The following is a 22,831-nucleotide window of genomic DNA, read 5'->3' as shown; positions in this document are numbered from 1 at the left end:
TCGGGAATCGAACTCTAAAACAGAGTGTGGTAGTGGAGGAGACTCCGAGGGGGCTGAGGCAGGAGGCGGAGACGCGAAGGGACAAGTTCGGTGCTCGGCTGGCCGCGCCTAAGGAGCGGGGGCGGGGCCATGGCCGCTTCTCCCAGCCCGGCTGCGGCGGCGGCGCGGTTTGCGCTGGCTCGGCGCTCGGCTGGGGCGGCCTGGCCCACAATGAATGGCCGCCGCGGCTGCCGCTGCTGCTGAGGCGGAGGCTGCGGAGGCCGCGGAGGCGGAGGCCGAGGCCCCGGCGCAGGGGGGTGCGCCCCGGGCCCAGGCCCGGCCCCAGCCGCCGCTGCGGAGCCCGCCAGGAGCCCCCGAAGCGCGGCCACGGCGCAGGTGAGGCGGCCCACCCCAGGCCCGGTTCAGGCCTCCTCTCGTCAGAGCGGCCCGAGGGCATCCGAGGTCCGGCTAAGGGTTGAGGGAGGAGGGCTTGGGGGGGGCTCCTCTGAGGGAGGAGCAGCCAGGTCCACAGCATTCACTGTGGCTATGTTGGCGAGTGCAGGGAGGCCTGGCCCCAGCCAGCGGCCTTATTAAGTGTCCAGCCCCGGGCGGGGCCGCGGGGCTTGGGGGATGGCGGGTTCGGACCCCGACCTCCTCCCTCATTCCCGGCGTGGGGTGTGGAGGCGAAGCCGGGCTGGGGCAGGTGCCCAGGAGCCAGAGAAGTTGGAGGGCCCGAAGGATAAAGTGAGGAGGCTCCCGGGGAACCCGAAGGGGGAGGGGGAGGAGGAGTCGGGCTTTAGGCCGGCCGAGTGCCGGGAGGAGGGGAGGGCGGCGCGACCGGAGGGAAATAGCCCGGAGGGGGTCGGGGTGGGGCCAGGCTTGCAGGTACGGCTGTTGGAGGAGGTGGGTGGGTCAGGTTACAGTTACAGGAATGGGGGCGGCTGAGGGGAAGCCCAGGAAGTGGGGCAGGGTGGATGTAGGCGGACTTAATTCGGAATAGGGGGTAGGAACAGGCGGATAGGAGATCCCGGAGATGTTTGCAGGGGTCACCTGAGCCTAGGTTTGGAGAGGTGTTGAGGGGGAAAGGCCAGATACCGGGAGATCTGGTAAGTTGAGGAACTACTGTAGGAGCTTTGGGAAGGCGGGAAGGCGGAGCTTAAGGGCTAGACTAATGGGGATGTGGAGACAGGTACTTAGAAACTAGTGTTGAGGAAAAGGCATATGCCAATATGTATCCCCCTTTCCGGGCCCGATGTTAGCTCTGGACCAAACTTGGTTTGGTTTTTTGTTTTTTTTGCTTTCCTCACCTTATTCCCGTAAAGGTCTAGGTCCCCGACCTATCCTTTGGGCAAGCCTCTGCCAGCTGTTATAGGGCGCTCGCCTGCCAGGTGGGTGTTTGTGTGGGCAGCTTGGGAACACCTAGCTTGGGCATCTTGTTTACCATGAGGGTGGCCCTTGCACACTTTCACCCCATATATCTGCAGAAAGGCAGCCCAGCTGCCCTTACCTGAGTATCTGAGGGTCTTAGAATCTTTCTCCACTTATTGTGACCAGAGCCGTGAGGCTCAAGTCTACGGAATGGGCCCTCACAGCCACCATCTTACACCATGGCTTCCCAGGCACCAGCTCCCTGGAGGTGAACTGGGAGGTGAGTATGTCAAGTTTTGTTCATTGTATCTTGGAAGTTGATGATGGAGTAACTGACAGGGCACCAAGAAGGGAATCAAATCAGGCACCTACACCCTGGCCCAGGCCCTTGGAGCTGTTGGCCCTGGGACTGTGCTTGTAGAGTGCTGTCCTGGGCTAGGCTAGTGCTAAGTTTGCTGGTTGGATGAGTTCATTGATTGCTCACCACCACCTGAGGTCAACTAGGCCTTCTCCATAATACAGAAGCTGAGGCTTGGGGTGGATTTTTCCAGGTCACATGACCAGACACTGGTAAACTGGGATGAAGGGACTGACCCTCAGCCCAAACCCACAGTCCCCTGAGCTGGACTTTGAGGGTCATGACTGGAGGAGTTCCCTGATCTTCCAGATTCCTTGGCAGGAATTCTTTCCTCTTGCCATCCTAAGGGATGGGTCGGGTCAGTACCTTCTCAGACAGCTGGTCTTACTTCATCAGCCATTCCCTTTTTGGAAGCCAAGTGGTCAGAGGTGACGGAGCTGTAGACTACTGGGGGAGGCAGGCAGTTATGAGATAGGGCTGGGCTCTGGAGCTGAATTTTTCTTTGCTTTCCTGGTTTGTCTTTTTTCCCAATTTGTCAGACCACCCCAGCTTGCTTTCTATATTTCTTTCTTTCTTTCTTTTTTTTAAGCTAATTGCAAGTCTGTTACCAGTGTGTCCTAGGAACATTGACTTGGGAGCCTAGCACCTGAGGGAAGGGCCACAGACTGCTGGGTTGAGTGGTAACAGCCAGATCTGGGTTTAATGATGGGTTGTTACCCTCATTCTTTCCCTACCCCCAATCTCCCCATAATACCTAGAACTACCCTCTACTTGAGCCCTAGCCTCCTCCCCTCCCTGGCTGGCCTCCTGATTCTAGGAGGGGTGGGAATTGGGCCAGCAGCCCCATGTAAAGAGGCCTTTCTCAGCCTTGTTGGGCTGAGGCTGGGGCCTGCTGGGCTTCAGCAAGACTCTGGGCTGGATATTGAGGAGAGGGCTGGCTACCTGTACTCATACAGCTGGAATGGGAACAGAGACTGGTGGCAGTTGGCTACGGTGTATGAATGGCAGAGAAGAGGGTGGTGGGTTTGAGCCTACACCTGGAGCTGTAGAAGGCACATTTAATAACTAACTGCTTTTCTGTGAGGACTTAGGGGTACACAGATCTAGGGTGCCACCGGAGGCTATAATTGGGGTGAGAGGGTGGCATGCAGCAAGGAAAATGACCCTTGGGACAGTTTTATTTCACTAGAATGCCAACCCCCTGCAAGGGGCTGGGGGAGCAACCCTGAATAACAGATCCTAGAGCTGCTCTCAACTTTTTTTTATTTTTTATTTCATTTTTTTTAATTAATTTTTTTTTTTACAGTGACAGAGACAGACAGGGACAGACAGACAGGAACGGAGAGAGATGAGAAGCATCAATCATCAGTTTTTCGTTGCAACACCTTAGTTGTTCATTGATTGCTCTCTCATATGTGCCTTGACCGTGGGCCTTCAGCAGACCAAGGAACCCCTTGCTTGAGGTGAGCCTTGCTCAAACCAGATGAGCCCGCGCTCAAGCTGGCGACCTCGGGTCTCGAACCTGGGTCCGCTGCATCCCAGTCCGATGCTCTATCCACTGCACCATCGCCTGGTCAGGCGACAACTTTTATTCTAGTGAAGGTGACTAACCTCAGACAAACAAATGATCAAGGTTATTTTTGCTATTCCTATGTTCATTCACGAACTTAGTGAGAGAAGGGGAAATGATATTAAGAGCTGGGGAAGACAGCTTTAGAAGAGATGGTCAGGGAAGGCTTTCTGGAGATCTGAGCCTTAAATAATAAATCATCAGCCTGGGGATGGGGCTGGGGCAAGGAGGGGCAAATGTTCTGGGCAGATGGGAAGGCCCATTGAGAGCCTTTATTGAGCATGTGCCAGGTTCCTGCCAAGTGCTCTAAATATCTTGTCTTAATGAGCAAAGGAGCACAGAGTGACCCTAATATGCAGGTAGAACCTTAGTGCTGTTCACAGAGAGGAAGCACCCAGTCTCAGGGTCTCCTGGGTCTCCCCATCACCTCATATACAAATCCAGACCCCTTGGCCTGCATCCAAGGCCTATTACAATCTGATACCTTGTTCAGGCACTGGAGAGAGAGTCCCCGTAGGTTCTTGAGCAGGGTTGTGAGAAGATAAAAGCTTTGGTTGGCCTTGTAGGACCTATTGTTGGGGTTTGGAGAGGATTGAGAGTTGGTCTGGTGAGGTCTGACTGGAAGTTTATTGGTGTCATTGCCAATGCTCAGGATGGGGAAGGCCAGCCAACTCCGGTGGGGATTACTATGTTTGAGGCGATGATGAGCCACCCTGGCTTGAACAGATGGAGATGGTAGTCACTCTTACCACTGTTCCCTCTTTTGGGTCCTCCCTCAACCTCATTACCCCTGATCCCTTTTCTGGGTGCCTGGTTGCTGTGAGCACTTTTGAATGTTCTGAACTCATTTAAGCCCATGTCTACTCTGTGCAAGCAGGCCACCTCCCTGCCCCTGATCCTGGGTCCCCTCGCCTGAGAATGTCATCCCTCCATCTCCCCTTGTAGAGCCCTTTAAACCACCAAAGTACAATAATAAGATGGGACTGGGCAGATAGGTGGCTGTCTTATGCCCAGTGCTTGGTTGTGATCATTGTCCTATCTCTCCCCTACTGTCTCCTCAGTGAAGTTCTCAATGTCTTTAGAGACCTGCAGGTTATCTGTGAGGACCATGACTGGTGACATAAGCGCAAGGTGGATTAGGATGAGCTAACACACTGTAGTGGAGAGAGTCAAATTCCCCAGTTAGCACCACCTTGCTCATCCATGAGACCCTTGGGCAAAGGTCTTGACCTTTGTACCTCTGTTTCCTCATCTACTAAGTGGGGACAAGCAGGCATTCCTGTACCTCAGTAGTTCTCCACCAGGGGTAATTCTGCCCCCTCAGGGGATCTTGAGAAATGTCTGATGACATTTTTGGTTGTAATGGCTGGTCTTGCAGTGCTACTGGCTTCTAGTGGGTGCAGAGGGTACTGCTCAATATCATAATGTACTGGGCAGCTCCTACCACAGAGAACAATTCTCCCAAAGAGCAGCAGTGCCGGGCCATCTGGTGAGGATTACATGAGAAGTTAGCGTTTGGGTGTGATGAGATGGTGCTATGAAGGTGCCGGGGAGCCCCCTGTAAGTACTGTCTGTTACGATGAAATCATATAAGCTTTGGGAGATGGTGAGAAGCATAAAATGTCTTTATTGTTTGTCAGGAAGTTTACAGTCCAACGAGGACTAGATGGACGGACAGAATAATAATAGCTGACATTAGTGGGTACTGACTGCATGGTAGGTTACTTGATGTTTAATCTTTGAAACAGTCTTTTGAGGTTGCTACTGCTGTTTGCCCCTTTTATAGTTGGAAAGACTTATGCTGGGGCAAGCACTACAACAGATAAATGTTTCTGGGAGCGAAGAGGAAAGGAAGTATACTTCTAAGCTGGAAGCTTTGTAAGGGATATTTGAGCCTAGTAAAATATACTGCTCACAAAAGTTAGGGGATGTTTCTGCCTGACCAGGCGATGGCGCAGTGGATAGAGCATCGGACTGGGATGCGGAAGGACCCAGGTTTGAGACCCCAAGGTTGCCAGCTTGAGCGCGGGCTCATCTGGCTTGAGCAAAAAGCTCACTAGCATGGACCCAAGGTCACTGGCTTGAGCAAGGGATTACTCAGTCTGCTGAAGGCCCGCGGTCAAGGCACATATGAGAAAGCAATCAATGAACAACTAAGGTGTCGCAAAGAAAAACTGATGATTGATGCTTCTCATCTCTCTCCATTCCTGTCTGTCTGTCCTTATCTATCCCTCTCTCTGACTCTGTTTCTGTCTCTGGAAAAAAAATTTAAAAAAAAATTAGGGGATGTTTCAAAATTAATATGAAGTGATAAAAAAGCATTTGATTTTTTTTGTGTGGGACAGACAGGAAGGGAGAAAGATGAGAAGTATCAATTCTTTCTTGCGGCACCTTAGTTGTTCATTGATTGCTTTGTCATATGTGCCTTGACCAGGGGGCTCCAGCCGAGTCAGTGACCCGTTGCTCAAGCCAGCGACCTTGTGTTCAAGCTGGTGAGCTGTGCTCAAACCAGGTGAGCCCGCGCTCAAGCTGGCGACCTCAGGGTTTTGAACTTGGGCCCTCTGCGTCCCAGTCCGACCTCTATCCACTGCGCCACAAGCTGGTCAGGCAATTTTTTTAAATCAAATAAGAACATCAGAAAAGCAATCAACAAGTCAAAGTTGTTTGATTATGCAAATAAGATACAAAACCAACTTTTATTTCATTGGTGAAAATGCACTATATAAAAGGCTGAAAGTACTGGAATGTCTGCATGTTCCCTGATCCCCTAATTTTTGTAAGCAGCGCTACTCTGGATTTTTAGGCCTTGCCAAGCCCTGTGTGGTGTCAAAGTGCATTTCTACAAGTCCCACCCCAGTAACCACCCGCCCTCAGCCCCACCAACCACCTTTGTGTTGTAGCAATGACATTTCAGGGCTTTTGCATGGCTGCTTCCCATGTGTCCTTTGGGTGTGACTGCACACAGGGAGTAGGATGTAACTCAGAAAGGAGGGCTTATGGTCAGAGTGGAAGAGGGGCTGGGCTTCTGCTGGCTTCTCCTGGAGCTACTGCAGGCAGAGGCTACATTGCCCAGGGCTGCAAGGAGAGAGTGGGAGGTTGGAGAGGCAGCAGGCTAGACTGCTCATTCCTGGAGGCTGCAGTGAAGGAAGGAAGAGGGTAGGAGCTGGAGGAGGCTGGGCAAAAAAAGGTGGAAGAGCAGAAAGAAAAGCACCTTGCCTGGCCCTCAGAGGGTACCTGAGATCCAGGGTGGGGGCCCCCAGCTGGCAGCAGATCCCATTTCTGCAGAGGACATGCCCAGCAAGGATAAAGAGCCCCAGCTCTTGCTTTGGCCTCTCCTGGCTTTTCTTCCATTCTGGCTTCTCTGAGCTCCAATTTTCCCATCCCTGAAATTGGTCTAGTCACAGAGGCTGCCTGCTGTGGGGAACAACAGGACTGTGTAGAGGGCGAGCTGGGCATGGGCCACCTGGCTAGCCATAGTCAGGAAACCTCCTGGTTCTCGGACAGGAGTCCAGTGGACTGGGTGTGATTTGGTCCTCGATCTCCTCATCTTTAAATGGCGGAAAGACTCGTTTCCTCCCAAAAAACTGGTGACAGGAATAATTGAAGCACCTCCTCAGAGCCCTCGCCGGGCACTGGTGCACGGTAGAGATAGTGTGAATGCCAACTACTCTTGAGAATCCTATCCCCCACCATGGTTTTCATGGCTGCTTTTCAGGGAAAAAGAAAATGAGTTAAATGTGCAAATACTTAAAAAAAATACAGATGCCAATAATAGCTTCTGTACAATCAGATAGCACTTTGTGCTTTACTAGCAAATGTTTGCCTAACCCCCTGGTTGGCAAACTGCGGCTCGCGAGCCACATCGGCTCTTTGGCTCCTTGAGTGTGGCTCTTCCACAAAAATACCACGTGCGGGCGCTACCTCAATAAGGAATGTACCTACCTATATAGTTTGTTTAAAATTTTTGGCTCTCAAAAGAAATTTCAATTGTTGTACTGTTGATATTTGGCTCTGTTGACTAATGAGTTTGCTGACCACTGGCCTAACTTGTCTAATTTAGCCCCCTACATCACTTCTCGGCCTTTTGGCTAAGATCAAGTGTAGTATCTGTTCTTATCAGTTTAATTTAGCCCCCTACAGAGGGTCCCAGTGGCTCAGGGATGCCCCCTGGCTGTGTCAGGATCTGGCCAACTGCTGCTGAGCTGGATACAGGATTGTGAGGCTTTCTGGGGGCCTTAGGTCTTTCTTACACTTGGAATTGGTTTCCCTTAACCTGGTTCACATGTCAGTGGGCAACTCAGCTTCCCTGGAAAGTCACCAGACTATCTGGGCCTTTGACAGTTCCTGGTAAGGCACAGATCAGTCCCCTCAGCCTCTACTGGCTGGAGAATTTGGAGCCCCACTCCCAAAGAGCTGGCAATTTTTACTCCCAGGAATCACCGGCCATACAAGTGGTTCTGTTTCAAGCCTGTCACACCCAGCCTGACTTGTACCACAGCCGCATATGGCAGCCATGTTAGCAGTTGTTCATATTCAGTTACACTGAGCCCCAAGTGGGACCCTAACTGCTGGCCACCCACCTGGTGCAGCCCTCCAAGGAGGGTGCATGTCTGCACAGGACCCTCCACACTGGCCCCGAGCAGCTCCCACTGAGGTGCACCAGGCACCCCTGCCCAGGCTCAGAGACCTTTTCCGAGTCCCACTCCTGTTTTAGTCTCATTGATGTAGAACAAGAAAGGGAGTTGGGTTGGAAGCAATGGAAATAATTCTTTATTCCATTTGTTATGAAAACAACTGTTGAGCACCCACTATGTGCCTGGCTGGTCCTAGAGGTAGGGGACACAGCAGTATGAAACAGGACAGTGTCCTGCCCTAGTGGAACTGACACAAAACCAAGGACATACCTCATTTGCTAACTGGTGGGAAGTGCCAAGGAGGAAAAGTGAAGCAGGAGAAGCAAGCGAAGGAAACGGGGTTGGGAGAGGCTCTGTCTTTGCAAATTCGAAGTTGGTGACTGAGAGGGTATGAAGAGCTGTAGCCATTTTGGAACAGCCTTCTAGAAGGCTCGAGAGTGGTCAGGGCCCCAGTCTGCATTGTAGGGACCCTAGTGGTGTTACTCAGGGCTTAGATGATGAAAACTGGTTTTGAAAGAGTCCAGAGTGAATCTAAGGGTCTTGGCCTGAGTGGGGAACTTTTTTCTTTTTTTTTTTTTGGACAGAGCCAGAGAGCCAGAGAGAGGGACAGACAGGAAGGGAGAGAGATGAGAAGCATCAATTCTTCACTGTGGCACCTTAGTTTTTCATTGATTGCTTTCTCATATGTGCCTTGACAGGGGGGCTACAGCAGAGCAAGTGACCCCTTGCTCAATCAAGCCAGCAACCATGGAGTCATATCTCTGATCCTGAGTGGGGAACTGTCTGGGGAGAGCTATAGCCAGAGCAGGCTTGCGGGGACTGGAGCTTGGTTTTAGGCACATTGAGTTGGCCTCTGAGGCCTATGCAAATCTGGCACCCATGGGAAGGTCCAGGCCAGAGGCTCCATGGTGAGTAGATGGTGTTTTAGTCTCTCTCAAGTGCATTTGGGCTGCCAAAACAAAATACCATAAATAGGGAGGCTTATTAAACAACAGACATTTATTTTCTCACAGTTTTGGGCCTGGAAGTCTGAGATGCCCACACAGTCAGGTTCTGGTTGGGTTCTGGTATGCTCACCTGACCTTCCTCTGTGTGTGTTCTTGGGGAGAGAAATATCTCTTATATGGACACCAATCCTATTGGATTAGGGCCACACTTCTGTGACCTTATGTACCCTTAATTTTCTACAGACCCTGTCTCCAAGTAGAGGCATGTTGGGGTTTAGGGTTGGGGGATGCCAGTTCCATCCATAGCAGAGAACAGCCCAGTGCCAGCTTTCTTTTTCTTTCTTTCTTTTTTAATTAATTAATTAATTTTTTTACAGAGACAGAGCGAGAGTCAGAGAAGGGGATAGATAGGGACAGACAGACAGGAATGGAGAGAGATGAGAAGCATCAATCATTAGTTTTTCGTTGCGACACCTTAGTTGTTCGTTGATTGCTTTCTCATATGTGCCTTGACCGTGGGGCTACAGCAGACCAAGTGACCCCTTGCTCGAACCAGCGACCCTGGGTCCAAGCTGGTGAGCTTTGCTCAAACCAGATGAGCCTGCGCTCAAGCTGGTGACCTTGGGGTCTTGAACCTGGGTCCTCCGCATCCCAGTCTGACTTTCTATCCACTGCGCCACCGCATGGTCTGGCCCCAGTGCCAACTTTCACCTTTCTTCCTGCTTCTCCCTCAAGGCTCTCTGTATGCCTTCCCTGTGCCTTGAGGGTAAAACTCAAGCGCACCACTGCCTCATTAAGTTGCCATTTCCTGGCCCCCAGATATTGGCTCTTCTGGGCAAAATGAAAGTCTCTGCGAGCAACACATTGACTTGTGTGATTCTGGATGAATGACCATGTCCCTTGTTGCCCCAGACACGTGCTTGGCAAATATTTGTTAAGTGACTGTTGGGAGGTTGTGTGTGGGGAGAGGAATAGCTTTGGTGCTGTGTGTCCACCTCCTTTTCCGCTATTTAACATGCCAGCTTGTGAGGAGAGATGATTCAAATACTGTACAGTGTCCTGCTCTTGGGGGTTCATAGTCAAGGGGGATTTCATGTTTTCTTCCCTCCCCGCAGATGCTCACTCCTGAGTCTTAACCATCCTCTCTCCTTCCCTGTCGCTGCCACCTCAGTATTTTGTCCTGTATTCTGGACTCCACACTGCTGCTGGGAACTCTTCAGAGCCGGTCTGGATCCTTGCTTAAAGTTTCCTGTCCCACACCTTTCCCAGCAGCCCTGTCCTCCTGTGCTGTCCTCCAACCATAATTACCTCCTTCCTACCCAGGACTGTTGGTGGTTCTCTGTGTGTCATTTCCCCATCCCTTTGCCTTGCCCCAAGGTTGGTCACTAGGTGACATTTACCCCAACTATAATTAAATATCTCCATGTGTCTCCCCATTAGACAGTGAGCTCTGCGAGAAACCTCCTCAGGGCAGTGTTGCCAGTACCTTGCAGTCTGTAAGGGTGTGTTAGATGAATGGGTCCCCATTTTATAGATGAACAAACTGAGGCATAGAGAGGCAAGGAGCTGGCCTGAAGTCACACAGCTAGAGAGTAGCATGGTTGGCATCAGAATCCAGGTCTGGGGCCTCTGGCTCTACAGTATGCCTTGGTCCTCCTTCTTGGGGCCTGGTGGCGTGCTGGGTGGATCCCGGTCGGGTGCATGCGGGAGTCTGTCTGACTGTCTCTCCCCATTTCCAGCTTTAGAAAAATAGAAAAAAAGAAAAAAAAAAAAGAATGGAGCTAACTGGGGAATGAGGGAACGCAAGCTGGGGCCTCTAGTTAGTTCCTGCCCTAGGGCCTTTGCATGCAGTCTTTTCTCCTCATTTCTCATTGTTCTTATCAGCCTAACTCTCTCCTCTGGCCTCTCTTCTCACCCCTACACTGGTTATTCAGGCCCACTTCCTTTTCCATCCTATTGAATTGGAGGGGATAGTTTTTTTACCCCTGGGGACACTTATAAATCCACATCATCCTTCAAAGGCCTTTTATGATTGTCCCCAGAATATGGGACATGCCCTTGCCACACAACCAAACAATTCTCAGACACCCAAAAAGTATTCAAGAATTCAGCTCAATTCTAACACTACCTGGAGATTGCTTCAGAATCCACAGGTTAAGGCAGGCATGGCCAACATACGGCCTGCAGGCTGTAATGAGTTTATGCAGCCCGTCATTAAATTTTTAATATTCTCCACACAACGCACTGTGGAAATGAAATAAGTGGTACTTTTAAACCGTTATACATAAACTACGATATCTTCAGTAATCTTTGGCTCAACTTATATTTGTGAACAAGCTTTTTCTTTAATGAATCTAAATAAAAGTACAACAAGATCAAGATTGAATGAGTTACATTTGGAGGCTGTGTTAAGAAATAGCTACTACAAGTATAGAGCCAGATATTAAAAAAATAATAGGATGCCTGACCAGATGGTGGTGCAGTGGATAGAGTGTCAGACTGGGATGCCAAGGACCCAGGTTCGAGACCCTGAGCTCGCCAGCTTGAGTGCAGGCTCATCTTGTTTGAGCAAAACTCACCAGCTTGTACCCAAGGTCGCTGGCTCGAGCAAGGGGTTACTCGGTCTGCTGAAGGCCCATGGTCAAGGCACATATGAGAAAGCAATCAATGAACAACTAAGGTATCACAATGCGCAACGAAAAACTAATGATTGATGCTTCTCATCTCCCTCCGTTCCTGTCTGTCTGTCCCTGTCTATCCCTCTCTCTAATTCTCTCTCTGTCTCTGGAAAAAAAAAATAATAATAATAATAGGCGATGCAAAGCGCCTCAACACATCACATTAGTTTTTTTTGTTAATTTGTTGTACTAAATTACTTACATTTATTCATAAACAAATTACATAATAAAATTTTGTTTACTTAAATGAATCGTTTTTATATTTAACACTTTTTAATTTAATTTAATTTTTTAAAGGGTGGGAAAGGCTTAGTTTGTTTTTTGAGGTTTTTTAAATTTATTTTATTTTATTCATTTTAGAGAGGAGAGAGAGAGGGAGAGACAGAGAGAGACAGAGAGAGACAGGGGGGAGGAGCTGGAAGCATCAACTCCCATATGTGCCTTGACCAGGCAAACCCAGGGTTTCGAACCGGCGACCTCAGCATTTCCAGGTCGACGCTTTATCCACTGCGCCACCACAGGTCAGGCCATTTTTTAATTTTAATATTTCATCTGGCCCGTGAAAAAAGTTTTCTTTTGAATCTGGCCTGGGGGCAAAAACTGTTAGCCAGCCGGCCTGACCTATGGTGGCGCAGTGGGTAAGAGCGTCAACCTGGAAGCGCTGAGGTTGCCGGTTTAAAACCCTGGGCTTGCCTGGTCAAGGCACACATGGGAGTTGATGCTTCCTGCTCCTCCCCCTTTCTATCTCTCTCTCTCCCCCATCTCTATAATGAATAAATAAAATCTTTAAAAAAAACTGTTAGCCACACCTGGGTTAAGGGCTCAGTCCTACAAGACTTCCCCTCCAACATGCTTCAGACACCAATCACAAGCCCAGATTACCTGTACTTCTGCTGGCTGGCTATGAGCCAGATTGGAGGTTCCAGAGACCCCCTTCAACTCAGAATGCCTGTTGCAGTCCAGGTTGACATCTGCGCTTCTGACTGGCTATAAATCAGAGATTCCCACAAACTTCTCTTTAGGTTCAATTACTTTGTTAGAACTGCTCACAGAACTCAGAGAAACATGTCACTTAACTATATCCCTGGTTTGTTGTAAAAGGATATAGCTCTGGAACAGCCAGATGAAAGATATCCCAGAAGTTCTCTGCCATCTTCTTGTGTTGTTACGAAGCCTTCCTTATATAGACTGACTGATTAAGCCAACGGCCATTGATTCCATCTCAAGCCCCTCTCCCCTCCCCAGAGGTGGGGGGATGAAAGTTCCACCCCTCTAATCACATGGTTTGATCCTTAAGCAACCTGCTCCTATCTTTGGTTTCTTCCAAAAGTCACTACCTTAACATAACAAAAGACTTTTTCACTCTCAGCACTTAGGAAATCCCAAGGATTCTTACAGTAGAGCTATGAGCCAGAAATTATGGACAAAACACAAGATAAGAAATACATATTTTGGTCATCTGAATAACTAAATATATGTTTCTTATACATCACAATATGACACTGCATCTCTGCTCAACGTTCCCCAAAACTCCCATTCCCCTATCCCCTGGCAATCACTAATCTGCTTTCTGTCTATGGATTTGCCTGTTGTGTTATATATGTAAATAGGGTCACATAGTATGTGGTCCTTTTGTGTGGCTTCTTGCATTTAGCATATAATGTAAGTTGTGGCATGTACTGGTTTGTTCCTTTTATGGCTGAATAATATTCCACTGTATGAATGAACCACATTTTGTTTATCCATTCATCATTTGATGGACATTTGGGTTGTTTCCATCTTTTGGCAATTGTGGATAGTGCTGCTGTGAATATTCACATGTAGGTTTTTCTGTGGATGTATGTTTCCATTTCTCTTGAGTATAATTGTGAGGAATGGAATTGCTGGGCCATATGGCAACTCCATGCTTTAACCCATTTGAGGACCCGCCAGATGGTTTTCCACACCAGCTACATTTTGCATTCCCACCAGCAGTGTAGGAGGGTTCTAATTTCTCATCCTTACCAGCACTTGTTATCTGTCTTTTTTCTTCTAGCCAGACTAGTAGGTATGAAACAGTGTCTTGTTCTGGTTTGGATTCGCATTTCCCTGATGACTAGTGGTGTTCTCGTGCAATTTCAGGGTTTCTTGAGTGGTCATTTATTTAGTCATTCAACAAACAGTGGTTGAGGGTTATGTGCTTAGTTTAGGATGCTCTGGAAGAAAATGGGATGATCCTGCCCTTTGGGAGTTTCCATGCCAGTGCCATTTAGAGTTACCCTATGCATGGAGTACAAGTGATGCTTTATGCTCATAGGGCATTCACTGTGTTAACTAATTTCATATTTAAGCACTTACATGTAACTTTACCTTTCACCCCTTGTCTGCAAGGGACAGTATGTGGCCATGCTGGCCTGTAGTTGGTGTGGCTGACTTGTCTGTCTAAAGGGATAGAAAGAGCCTGACCTGTGGTGGTGCAGTGGATAAAGTGTCAACCTGGAATGCTGAGGTCGCCGGTTCAAAACCCTGGGCTTGCCTGGTCAAGGCAGATATGGGAGTTGATGCTTCCTGCTTCTTCCCCCTTCTCTCTCTCCTCTCTCTCTAAAAATGAATAAATTAAAAAATAATAATAAAATAAAGTAAAGGGATAGAAAGAGTTGGGTGGCTCCTACAATTTTTAATGCCCCACAAGTCCGCCATGTGGATGTCCCAGAGAGCAGGGCTGAACATGCCACCTGACCCCATCCCTCTGTTTGTCTTCCCCTACACAGGTGCCACCATGGCCCAAACCCTGCAGATGGAGATCCCAAACTTTGGCAACAGCATTCTTGAGTGCCTGAATGAACAGCGACTTCAGGGCCTGTACTGTGATGTGTCAGTGGTGGTCAAGGGCCACGCCTTTAAGGCCCACAGGGCAGTACTGGCTGCCAGCAGCTCCTACTTCCGGGACCTGTTCAACAGCAGCCGGAGTGCCGTGGTAGAGCTGCCAGCAGCCGTGCAGCCCCAGTCCTTCCAGCAGATCCTCAGCTTCTGCTACACAGGCCGGCTGAGCATGAATATGGGGGACCAGTTCCTGCTTATGTACACGGCTGGCTTCCTACAGATCCAGGAGATCATGGAGAAGGGCACCGAGTTCTTCCTCAAGGTGAGCTCCCCCAGCTGTGACTCCCAGGGCCTGCACGCTGAGGAGGCGCCATCTTCAGAGCCCCAGAGCCCGGTGGCTCAGACATCGAGCTGGACGGCCTGCAGCACCCCATTGCCCCTCGTGTCACGTGTCAAGACAGAACAGCAAGAGTCAGACTCTGTGCAGTGCACACCCGTGGCCAAGCGGCTTTGGGACAGCAGCCAGAAGGAGGCTGGGGTTGGTGGCAGCAGTGGTGGCAATGGTAGCCGCAAGATGGCCAGGTTCTCCACATTGGACCTGGCTGCCAACCGGCCGCCCCAGCAGGCCCTGGCGGCGGCAGCGGTGGCGGCAGCAGCAGCAGGGGGTGTGGTGAGTGGGCCCAGCATGTCTGAGCGGACCAGCCCAGGTACCTCAAGCGCCTATACCAGTGACAGCCCTGGCTCCTATCACAACGAGGAGGATGAAGAGGAAGACGCGGGTGAGGAGGGCACAGACGAGCAGTACCGGCAGATCTGCAATATGTACACCATGTATAGCATGATGAATGTCGGCCAGAGTGGTGAGGCACCCACCCCAACCCCTCCATCATGACCCTTACTCCCGCCACCCACATCCTCAACACATACTGCTCTCTCCCTCTGCAGCCGAGAAGGTGGAGGCCCTCCCTGAGCAGGTGACCCCTGAGTCCCGGAATCGCATCCGGGTGCGACAAGACCTAGCGTCTCTCCCAGCTGAGCTTATCAACCAGATTGGTAACCGCTGCCACCCCAAGCTCTATGATGAGGGCGACCCCTCTGAGAAGCTGGAGCTGGTGACAGGTAGGCTGGCCTTATATTCCAAATACTCCCTCCTCCTACCCTAGGCCCAAGTGCCCTCTAGGCTACTGGCCTATAGCACAGCCCCTGGCTTTGTCCTGAGGCAGCTGGTAATCCTTTTGTTAACACACATCAAAGACTGGCCTCTTTTTGCCCTGGAGGCAGGTATAAGCATTGGTGGACATCACGGCTACAAGAGAGTAAATGAATGGCTTCTTAGGGTGGTATGAGGGTTAACTACACAGTGGTTAAGAATTTGGCTCTTGGCCTGACCTGTGGTGGCGCAGTGGGATAAAGCGTCGACCTGGAACACTGAGGTCGCCGGTTCGAAACCTTGCGCTTGCCTGGTCAAGGCACATATGGGAGTTGATGCTCCCTGCTCCTCCCCCTTCTCTCTCTCTCCTCTCTCTCTAAAAAATCAATAAATAAAATATTAAAAAAAAAAAAAAAAGAATTTGGCTCTTGAAGTCACGGTGCCTAGGTGTAAGACCATTTCTTTCTAACTTCCAGCTGGCTGTACCGGCAAAAGCTGTGCATGTACTAGGTGGGCCCAACATGTCGTAGGTCCCCCATGGACAGCAGCACCACCATCTCTGTTCTTTTCTGAGTGCTGATGAGGCTGCCCTGGGGCAAGTTCCTGGGGAGGGTCTTGGGCTCTAAAAAGAGGGCCTGGCCATGTGGGAAATGTGGCAGTTTAGGGCCCTGGCCACCCTCCTTCTCCTCCCTCTAGGCACCAACGTATACATCACAAGGGCGCAGCTTATGAACTGCCATGTCAGTGCGGGCACGCGGCACAAGGTCCTGCTGCGACGCCTCCTGGCCTCCTTCTTTGACCGGTGAGGCCCTTGCCAGAGCCCAGGGAGTAGGGGAGCTACCCTGTGCCCTGCACAACCACAGGAGGCCTGATTCCTCTCCCCCATGACCTCTCCACAGGAACACACTGGCCAACAGCTGTGGCACCGGCATCCGCTCTTCCACCAACGACCCCAGACGCAAACCGCTGGACAGTCGCGTCCTCCATGCTGTCAAGTGTGAGTGTCCGTATTGGTTGAGTTTGGTGTTAAGGATTCTGATGTTCAATCTAGGCTTGTTGGGAAGAGGACTATGACTGGCTCAAGATTAATTTCTTGGTGGGAGGGTGGAGCAGGGCACTGAAGGAAAGTGTGTGTCAGACAGATGTGGAGGGGAGGAGAATCTTCAAACTCAAGGTAGTCATGAAGGTTATGAGCAGCCAGGACCCAGCAGCTGTCAGGAGGGAACTCTTAAGTTTGTGCCTGCAACCTCCTAATTCCTAAATTCTGGCAAATGAGCCACATTTTTCAAGAGCACTGGGCCACCTGTCAAGCCTGCATCTCCCTCACAAGTGGCAGAGGTCAGTCAAGTACAAGACCAGCTAATGTGGTTTAGCGTGCTCTCTGGGAGACTTCTATTCTTTCACCTCCAAGAGGGATTTCAGGGTGCCCTGTGAGTGGGGTCAGGGGAGTCAGGTGCCTGTTGCTGGGACAGGAGGCAGAGCCACGGTAGGCCTGAGCTGTCTACTCTCCCCACACAGACTACTGCCAGAACTTTGCCCCAAACTTCAAGGAGAGTGAGATGAACGCCATCGCGGCCGACATGTGTACCAATGCCCGCCGCGTCGTGCGGAAGAGCTGGATTCCCAAGGGGAAGCCACCTGAGGGTGACACCTATACCACCTTCATCAGTGACACAGGCAAGCTGGAGCCGGACATGATGGGTGTGGAGCACAGCTTCGAAACGGCCAGCCATGATGGCGAGGCTGGCCCCTCAGCTGAGGCCCTCCAGTAACCCCCACCAGGCCTTCCGTGAGGCCGTCACACTCCCCCTCCTGTCACCCCCCACCTGCCATCTTGGTCACGAGCTACTGTCTGCCCCTCCCTAGGACCCGCGGGGTGTGCTGCATGCTCCCAGCCCCTCGGCCTCCCTTCCCACCCCTGACCCTAATCCGAGTGGGCTGGGAGAGGGTGGCAGTGGTGCGAGTTCTGCGTGGCCTTCTCTCTCTCTCGCACACACTTGTGCACAGTCGGGGAGCACTCACTCCCCATCTCCTAACCCCTAGCAGTTGTTTCCCCATTCCAGTTAACCAGGCTGGGCAGGGGAAGGACTGGTCTGGGGGCAGTCCTCTGCTCCACCCCTCACTGCAGCCCCTTGGGAACTGCGGGGCCCTGGGGTGCTTGGGACCCCTCCTGCCACCACGTCCCAGTGCTTCCATTTTCCAAAAGCGCCTTCCTTTCTCCCTCGTCTGTCCCTGGGGCTGGGGTAGGCGAGGCTGTGGGGACTGCTCTTGTGACAACTGAGGAAAACAGGATCAGATAAATCCCTAGATTGACCTAAGGTGGCAGGCTGTGGCGGGCTCAGTGCCCTTCTCTCACCTCCACCCTGTGCTCAGCCTCTCTTGCCCCCTGTGGCCTGAGAGGGGCAGGTTCTGAGTGAGTACAGACCAAGGGTCTCTGAGGATAGGACAGAGGTTTTGGGGGCGTGTGTGTGTGTGTGTGTGTGTGTGTATAGAAGTTTTGCTTTTAAATAAGTGAAGATACCAGAGGCAGTGGGACCAGGGTTGGAACCAGGGGAGTAGGCTGACAGGCGGCTGCCCTTCCCTCCCTCCCCCACCCATCCCATGGCAGGGCTCCCAGACCCCCAGCCCCTGTACATACTTTTTAAAACATTTTTTTAGCTAATGAAATACTGAAGTATAAGATTCTTTTTATTTTTCAAACCAATGGGACTGTGTCTGATGTCCCCAGGGGCTGTGGAAGGCAGATTGTGGGGGGCAGGCTGAATGTGTGTGTGTGTGTGGAGTGTGGGTGCAGTTTCCGAGGTAGGACCCCAGGCCCAGCCACCACCGGGACTGCTTTGGGTCTGGCCAGCTTCCCCACAGAGCTACATTTGAAGGGTATCCCTGGTCCTAGCTCCTGGGGACAAAGCAGGACCCACTCCATTGTTAGCGGCTGTTTGCTGAATTTTCTCTCTAACCATTCCTCTCTTTCTAGCCTCACCCAGTGTGAGTGGTTTTAATCTTTTTGAGTTTTACATGTGAACTAGAGGATTCCTTTTTTTTTTTACTCCCGATCCTCATATCATTTGATATTTTTTGTCACTAGCCTTTTTCTTACTGCCTCACCTCTTGTCTCCTCCCCAAGTCTGACAACCCACTGCTTCCAGGGGCAGAGTCTGCAAGAGGTGGGTGAGGGCCACTCCAGTGGACCCTTGTAATCTGACTTAGAGCCCCGCCTCCCCACCAGCCTATGGGAAGAAGGTCCCTCCAGCATCTGCTTGTTGTGGGGGTAGAGGGGTGTCTGGTCTAGCTGGGATACTGGCACTCCTCTTTCTGACCCGTGTGTGTATATGGGGTGGGGGCAAGCATATGGGGGGGTAGTTGACACCCCCAGCTAAAGCACAAGCACCTTAGTCACACCTCCCCTGCCCCTCATCCTGGCCTTGACACCCTACCCCACCCAGCATCATCCCAAAGCACAATATCCTGGTCACTTGGTGGGCCCCCCGGGGACCACAGAGGGTTGGGCTGGGGCTCCAGCCTGCCCACAAAAGAAAGCAGGAGTCCCCAGGTGCTCCCCCTTCAGGCCTTAGCTGGGGGCCAGCTCCTGGGACTGGTATCTTCTCCCTCCTCACCCTTTTCCTGAGCAGGCTCCTGCCCAGCCCCTTCCTGCCTTGTCCTTAGGCAGGGCTTGCCCTTGCCCTTGTATACCCCTGCAGTGCTGGTTTGGGTGGCAGAGCCCCCTTGTTTCAGGGACCCCAGGAGGTGCCCTGGCTCCAGGGACTGTGTGTGTTGGTCTGGGGGGGGGGGGCAGGGGTACAGGGGAGGAAATTCCTCACCAGGAGAGCCAAAGACAGGGTCGTGCCTTACCCCAGGAACCATCCCTGTGCCCATCCACCCTCCCCCCACTCACCCATGGCAGCCTGCTGCTTTTCCTTCTCCCCTGTCCTGCCCTGCCCTGAGCTGCATGGTCTCCCCCCCCCCCTACACCCCCGCCCTGGGCAGCCAGGATGGAGCACGAATGAAGAATCACTGACCAACGCAAAAAAAAGACTGGAGGCCTCCTCTGGCCGTCCCCTGTTCCTGTAGGACAGGCCAATTGCCATGTCTGCGTGGAGTGCCAACACCTGCCCCACTCCAGGCCGAGTCCCCCACCCTGGCCTGTAAGTGAGATTGCACATTAACTACTGTAAGGAGAGGAGCGCACTGGGAAATGTGAACATGAGAACATCAGTGACACTGATGAGAATAAACTAAACGCCTTTGTAACAGCCCTGCCGCATACTGCTCACTGGGGTGGGGGGTGCTGCGAAGGATGCTTGCCTCACACTAGGTTCTCCCACTGTTCTGTAGGGCAACACCCCCACTGCTCAGGGCTTCATACTGATAAATGCAGCAAGGTCATGGCTCGGTGCACTTGGGCAGTCATGTCAGAACACTGATGTTAGGAAAGGGGCAGGGTGTTCTTTTCAGATGAGAACACTGAAGTACAGACCCAAGCTACCAACAGGTTCCATTTATAACACCCTTCAGGCTACCCCAATATTTAGGCTATTCCCAGGCTGCTGCACGTGACCCCTAAATCCTGCAGGGGCTTCCCATGGGAGCCCCTGCAAAGCTAGAAGAGTAGCAGCTTCATTGAGTGGGCTACATGACCGACTCACTTGCTGCCCTGTGGTGTGGCACCCTGAAACGCATCTTGAACACATCCCTTCCCCCATCCTGATCCAACACAAGCAAAAGCTGAGATTGCAAGTCTAATGGTAGGGTCCTGAGGACATGAAAGAAGAAAAGGTTCTATGGAGCTGGGATTCAGACATGGAAGTGCTTTAGAGGCCCTTTCAAGCAGCCTGGAAAGGTTATTTATCTGAATCCCATTAAGTCCAATTATCTTTGCTGGGAGGTGGACAAGGAGGCTACATCTCTGCCCATGCCAGGTCCTTCCATCCCATGATAGAGTAGATCTCCAGATGTCCATGTGAATGATGACTGAGTAATAAGGTTGAGATTGACCCCTGAACAGCACAAGTTACCTATGCAGTTGAAAATCCATGTAAAACTTTTGACTCCCCCAATACTTGACTGTTGACCAGACAATATGGCCTTACTGGTACAGTCAATGAACACATTTTGTTTATATATCATATACTGTAGTCTTATAAAGGTTATTAATAAAATCATAGCTAGACCTGTGGTGGCACAGTGGATAAAGCGTCGACCTGGAAATCAGGTCGCTGGTTCAAAACCCTGGGCTTGCCTGGTCAAGGCACATATGGGAGTTAATATTTCCTGCTCCTCCCTCCTTCCTCTCTCTTCCCCCCTCTAAAATGAATAAAATCTTAAAAAAAAAAAAATCAGCATATAGCCTGACCAGGCGGTGGCGCGGTAGATAGAGCATTCACCTGGGACGCTAAGGACCCAGGTTCAAAACCCCAAGGTCACTGGCTTGAGCACCGGCTCATTAGGCTTAAGCGTGGGGTCACTGGCTTGAGTACAGGCTTAAACATCTGACACCTTGGTCGCTGGCTTGAGCCCAAAGGTTGCTGGCTTAAAGCCCAAGATCACTGGTTTCAGTAAAGGGTCACTGGCTCAGCTGGAGCCCCAGTCAAGGCACATAGGAGAAAGCAATCAGTGAACAACTAAAATGTCACAACAAGTTGATGCTTCTCATCTCTCTCCCTTTCTGTCTGTCTGTCTGTCTCTCACTCACTAAAAAAAACTGGCATATGGCCCTGTCCGGTTGGCTCAGTGGTAGAGCGTCGGCCTGGCGTGCAGGAGTCCTGGGTTCAATTCCTAGCCAGGACACACAGGAGAAGCACCCATCTGCTTCTCCACCCCTCCCCCTCTCCTTCCTCTCTCTCTCTCTTCCCCTCCCGCAGTCAAGGCTCCATTGGAGCAAAGTTGGCCCCAGCACTGAGGATGGCTCTGTGGCCTCTGCCTCAGGCTCTAGAATAGCTCTGGTTGCAACAGGGCAACGCCCCAGATGGGCGGAGCATCGCCCCCTGGTGAGTATGCTGGGTGGATCCCAGTGGGGCACATGCAGGAGTCTGACTGCCTCACCATTTCCAACTTCAGAAAAATACAAAAAATAATAATAATAATTTTTATGTTGATTACATGTTGAGATGGCAGTATTTGGGAACTTTGGGGTTAAATAAAATATACTGTTTAAAATTTAAAAAAAATTTAAAAATTGGCATAAAGGCCCTAGCCAGTTGGCTCAGTGGTAGAGCATCAGGTCAGCGTCTGGATGTCCTGGGTTCAATTCCTAGTCAGGTCACACAGGAAAGGTGACCATCTGCTTCATCCTCCCGCCACAGCCATGGCTCAATTGGTTTGACCACATTGGGCCCCAGGTGCTAAGGATGGCTCCATGAAGCCTCCGCCTCAGGCACTAAAAATAGCTCGGTTGCAAGCATGACCCCAGATGGGGGTTGCTGGGTGGATTCCAGTCTGGGAGCATGCAGGAGTTTGTCTCTATCTCCCCTCCTCTCACTTGGAAAATTAAAATAAAAATAAATTGGCATATGCCTGACCAGGCGGTGGCACAGTGCATAGAGCATTGGACTGGGACACGGAGGTCCCAGGTTCGAAACCCTGAGCGTGGGTTTACCAGCTTGAGCCCAAGGTCACTGGCTTGAGCAAGGGGCCATTCGGTCTGCTGTAGCCTCCCAGTCAAGGCACATATGAGAAAGCAATCAATGAACTAAGATGCCACAACAAAGAATTAATGCTTCTCATCTCTCTCCCTTTCTGTCTGTCCCTATCTGTCCCTCTCTGTCTCTTTCTGTCACACACCAAAAATTTTGCATATAAATAGACCTGCACAGTTCAAACCTGAGTTGTTCAAAGGTCAACTATCCTACAACTCACAGGATGACCTGGTTATGTTTCAGTAAGACCAGCCTCTCTGGAGTCCTGAAGTCCAGCTTCAGCTGCCAGAAAGGGTTTTGAGGACCAACAGCATTGCCAACAAAAATCCAGAGGTGACTCTGCTCCATCTGATGGCCAGAAGCACATATTTTAACCCCAAAAAGATTAGAACGAAATATAGACTGGATCAAAAGAACCCAAACCATAGCATAAAAGAAGAATCTGTATATATCTGGTTCTTTTTAAGATTTTGACAAATTGGCTTGATGGAATAATATCCTTGTAACATACAGCACTTTATAACACATATATGAGTGAGTGAACTGTGTGGTTCCCATGCCTGATTACCTAATGTTGGGGATGGAAACATCTAATGATAACCTAAGGTTTACAGCACTAAAAAAGTTCACCCAGCATACCTGATCAGTGCTGGTGCAGTGGATAGAGCATTGACCCAGAACACTTAAGTCCCCAGTTTAAAACCCCAAGGTAA

General features: G+C 50.9%; 1 protein-coding gene and 1 pseudogene across 4 annotated transcripts; both read left to right on the top strand.

Moving 5' to 3' along the window:
• The first annotated feature begins 159 nt into the window (after positions 1-159).
• On the top strand, positions 160-19,738 carry NACC1 (nucleus accumbens associated 1). Of its 4 annotated transcripts, none has more exons than XM_066347683.1 (7): positions 160-375; positions 1,534-1,627; positions 14,285-15,196; positions 15,282-15,455; positions 16,183-16,288; positions 16,386-16,483; positions 17,005-19,738. In XM_066347683.1, the coding sequence occupies exons 2-7, from the start codon at positions 1,558-1,560 to the stop codon at positions 17,256-17,258; spliced, it is 1,614 nt and encodes a 537-aa protein (XP_066203780.1). In that variant the 5' UTR covers positions 160-375; positions 1,534-1,557; the 3' UTR covers positions 17,259-19,738. The 4 variants fall into 4 exon arrangements, with proteins under 4 accessions (XP_066203780.1, XP_066203797.1, XP_066203789.1 ...); XM_066347692.1 differs by lacking the exon at positions 160-375 and adding an exon at positions 1,286-1,367; XM_066347700.1 differs by lacking the exon at positions 1,534-1,627.
• Positions 7,344-7,444, top strand: LOC136390072 (U2 spliceosomal RNA; annotated as a pseudogene).
• Positions 19,739-22,831: the final 3,093 nt, after the last annotated feature.

Source organism: Saccopteryx leptura, chromosome 1 (assembly GCF_036850995.1).
Source record: "Saccopteryx leptura isolate mSacLep1 chromosome 1, mSacLep1_pri_phased_curated, whole genome shotgun sequence".
NCBI classification, from domain to species: Eukaryota; Metazoa; Chordata; class Mammalia; order Chiroptera; family Emballonuridae; genus Saccopteryx; species Saccopteryx leptura.
Note: the sequence above shows the minus strand (reverse complement) of the source record. Positions and strands in the feature narration are given on the sequence as shown.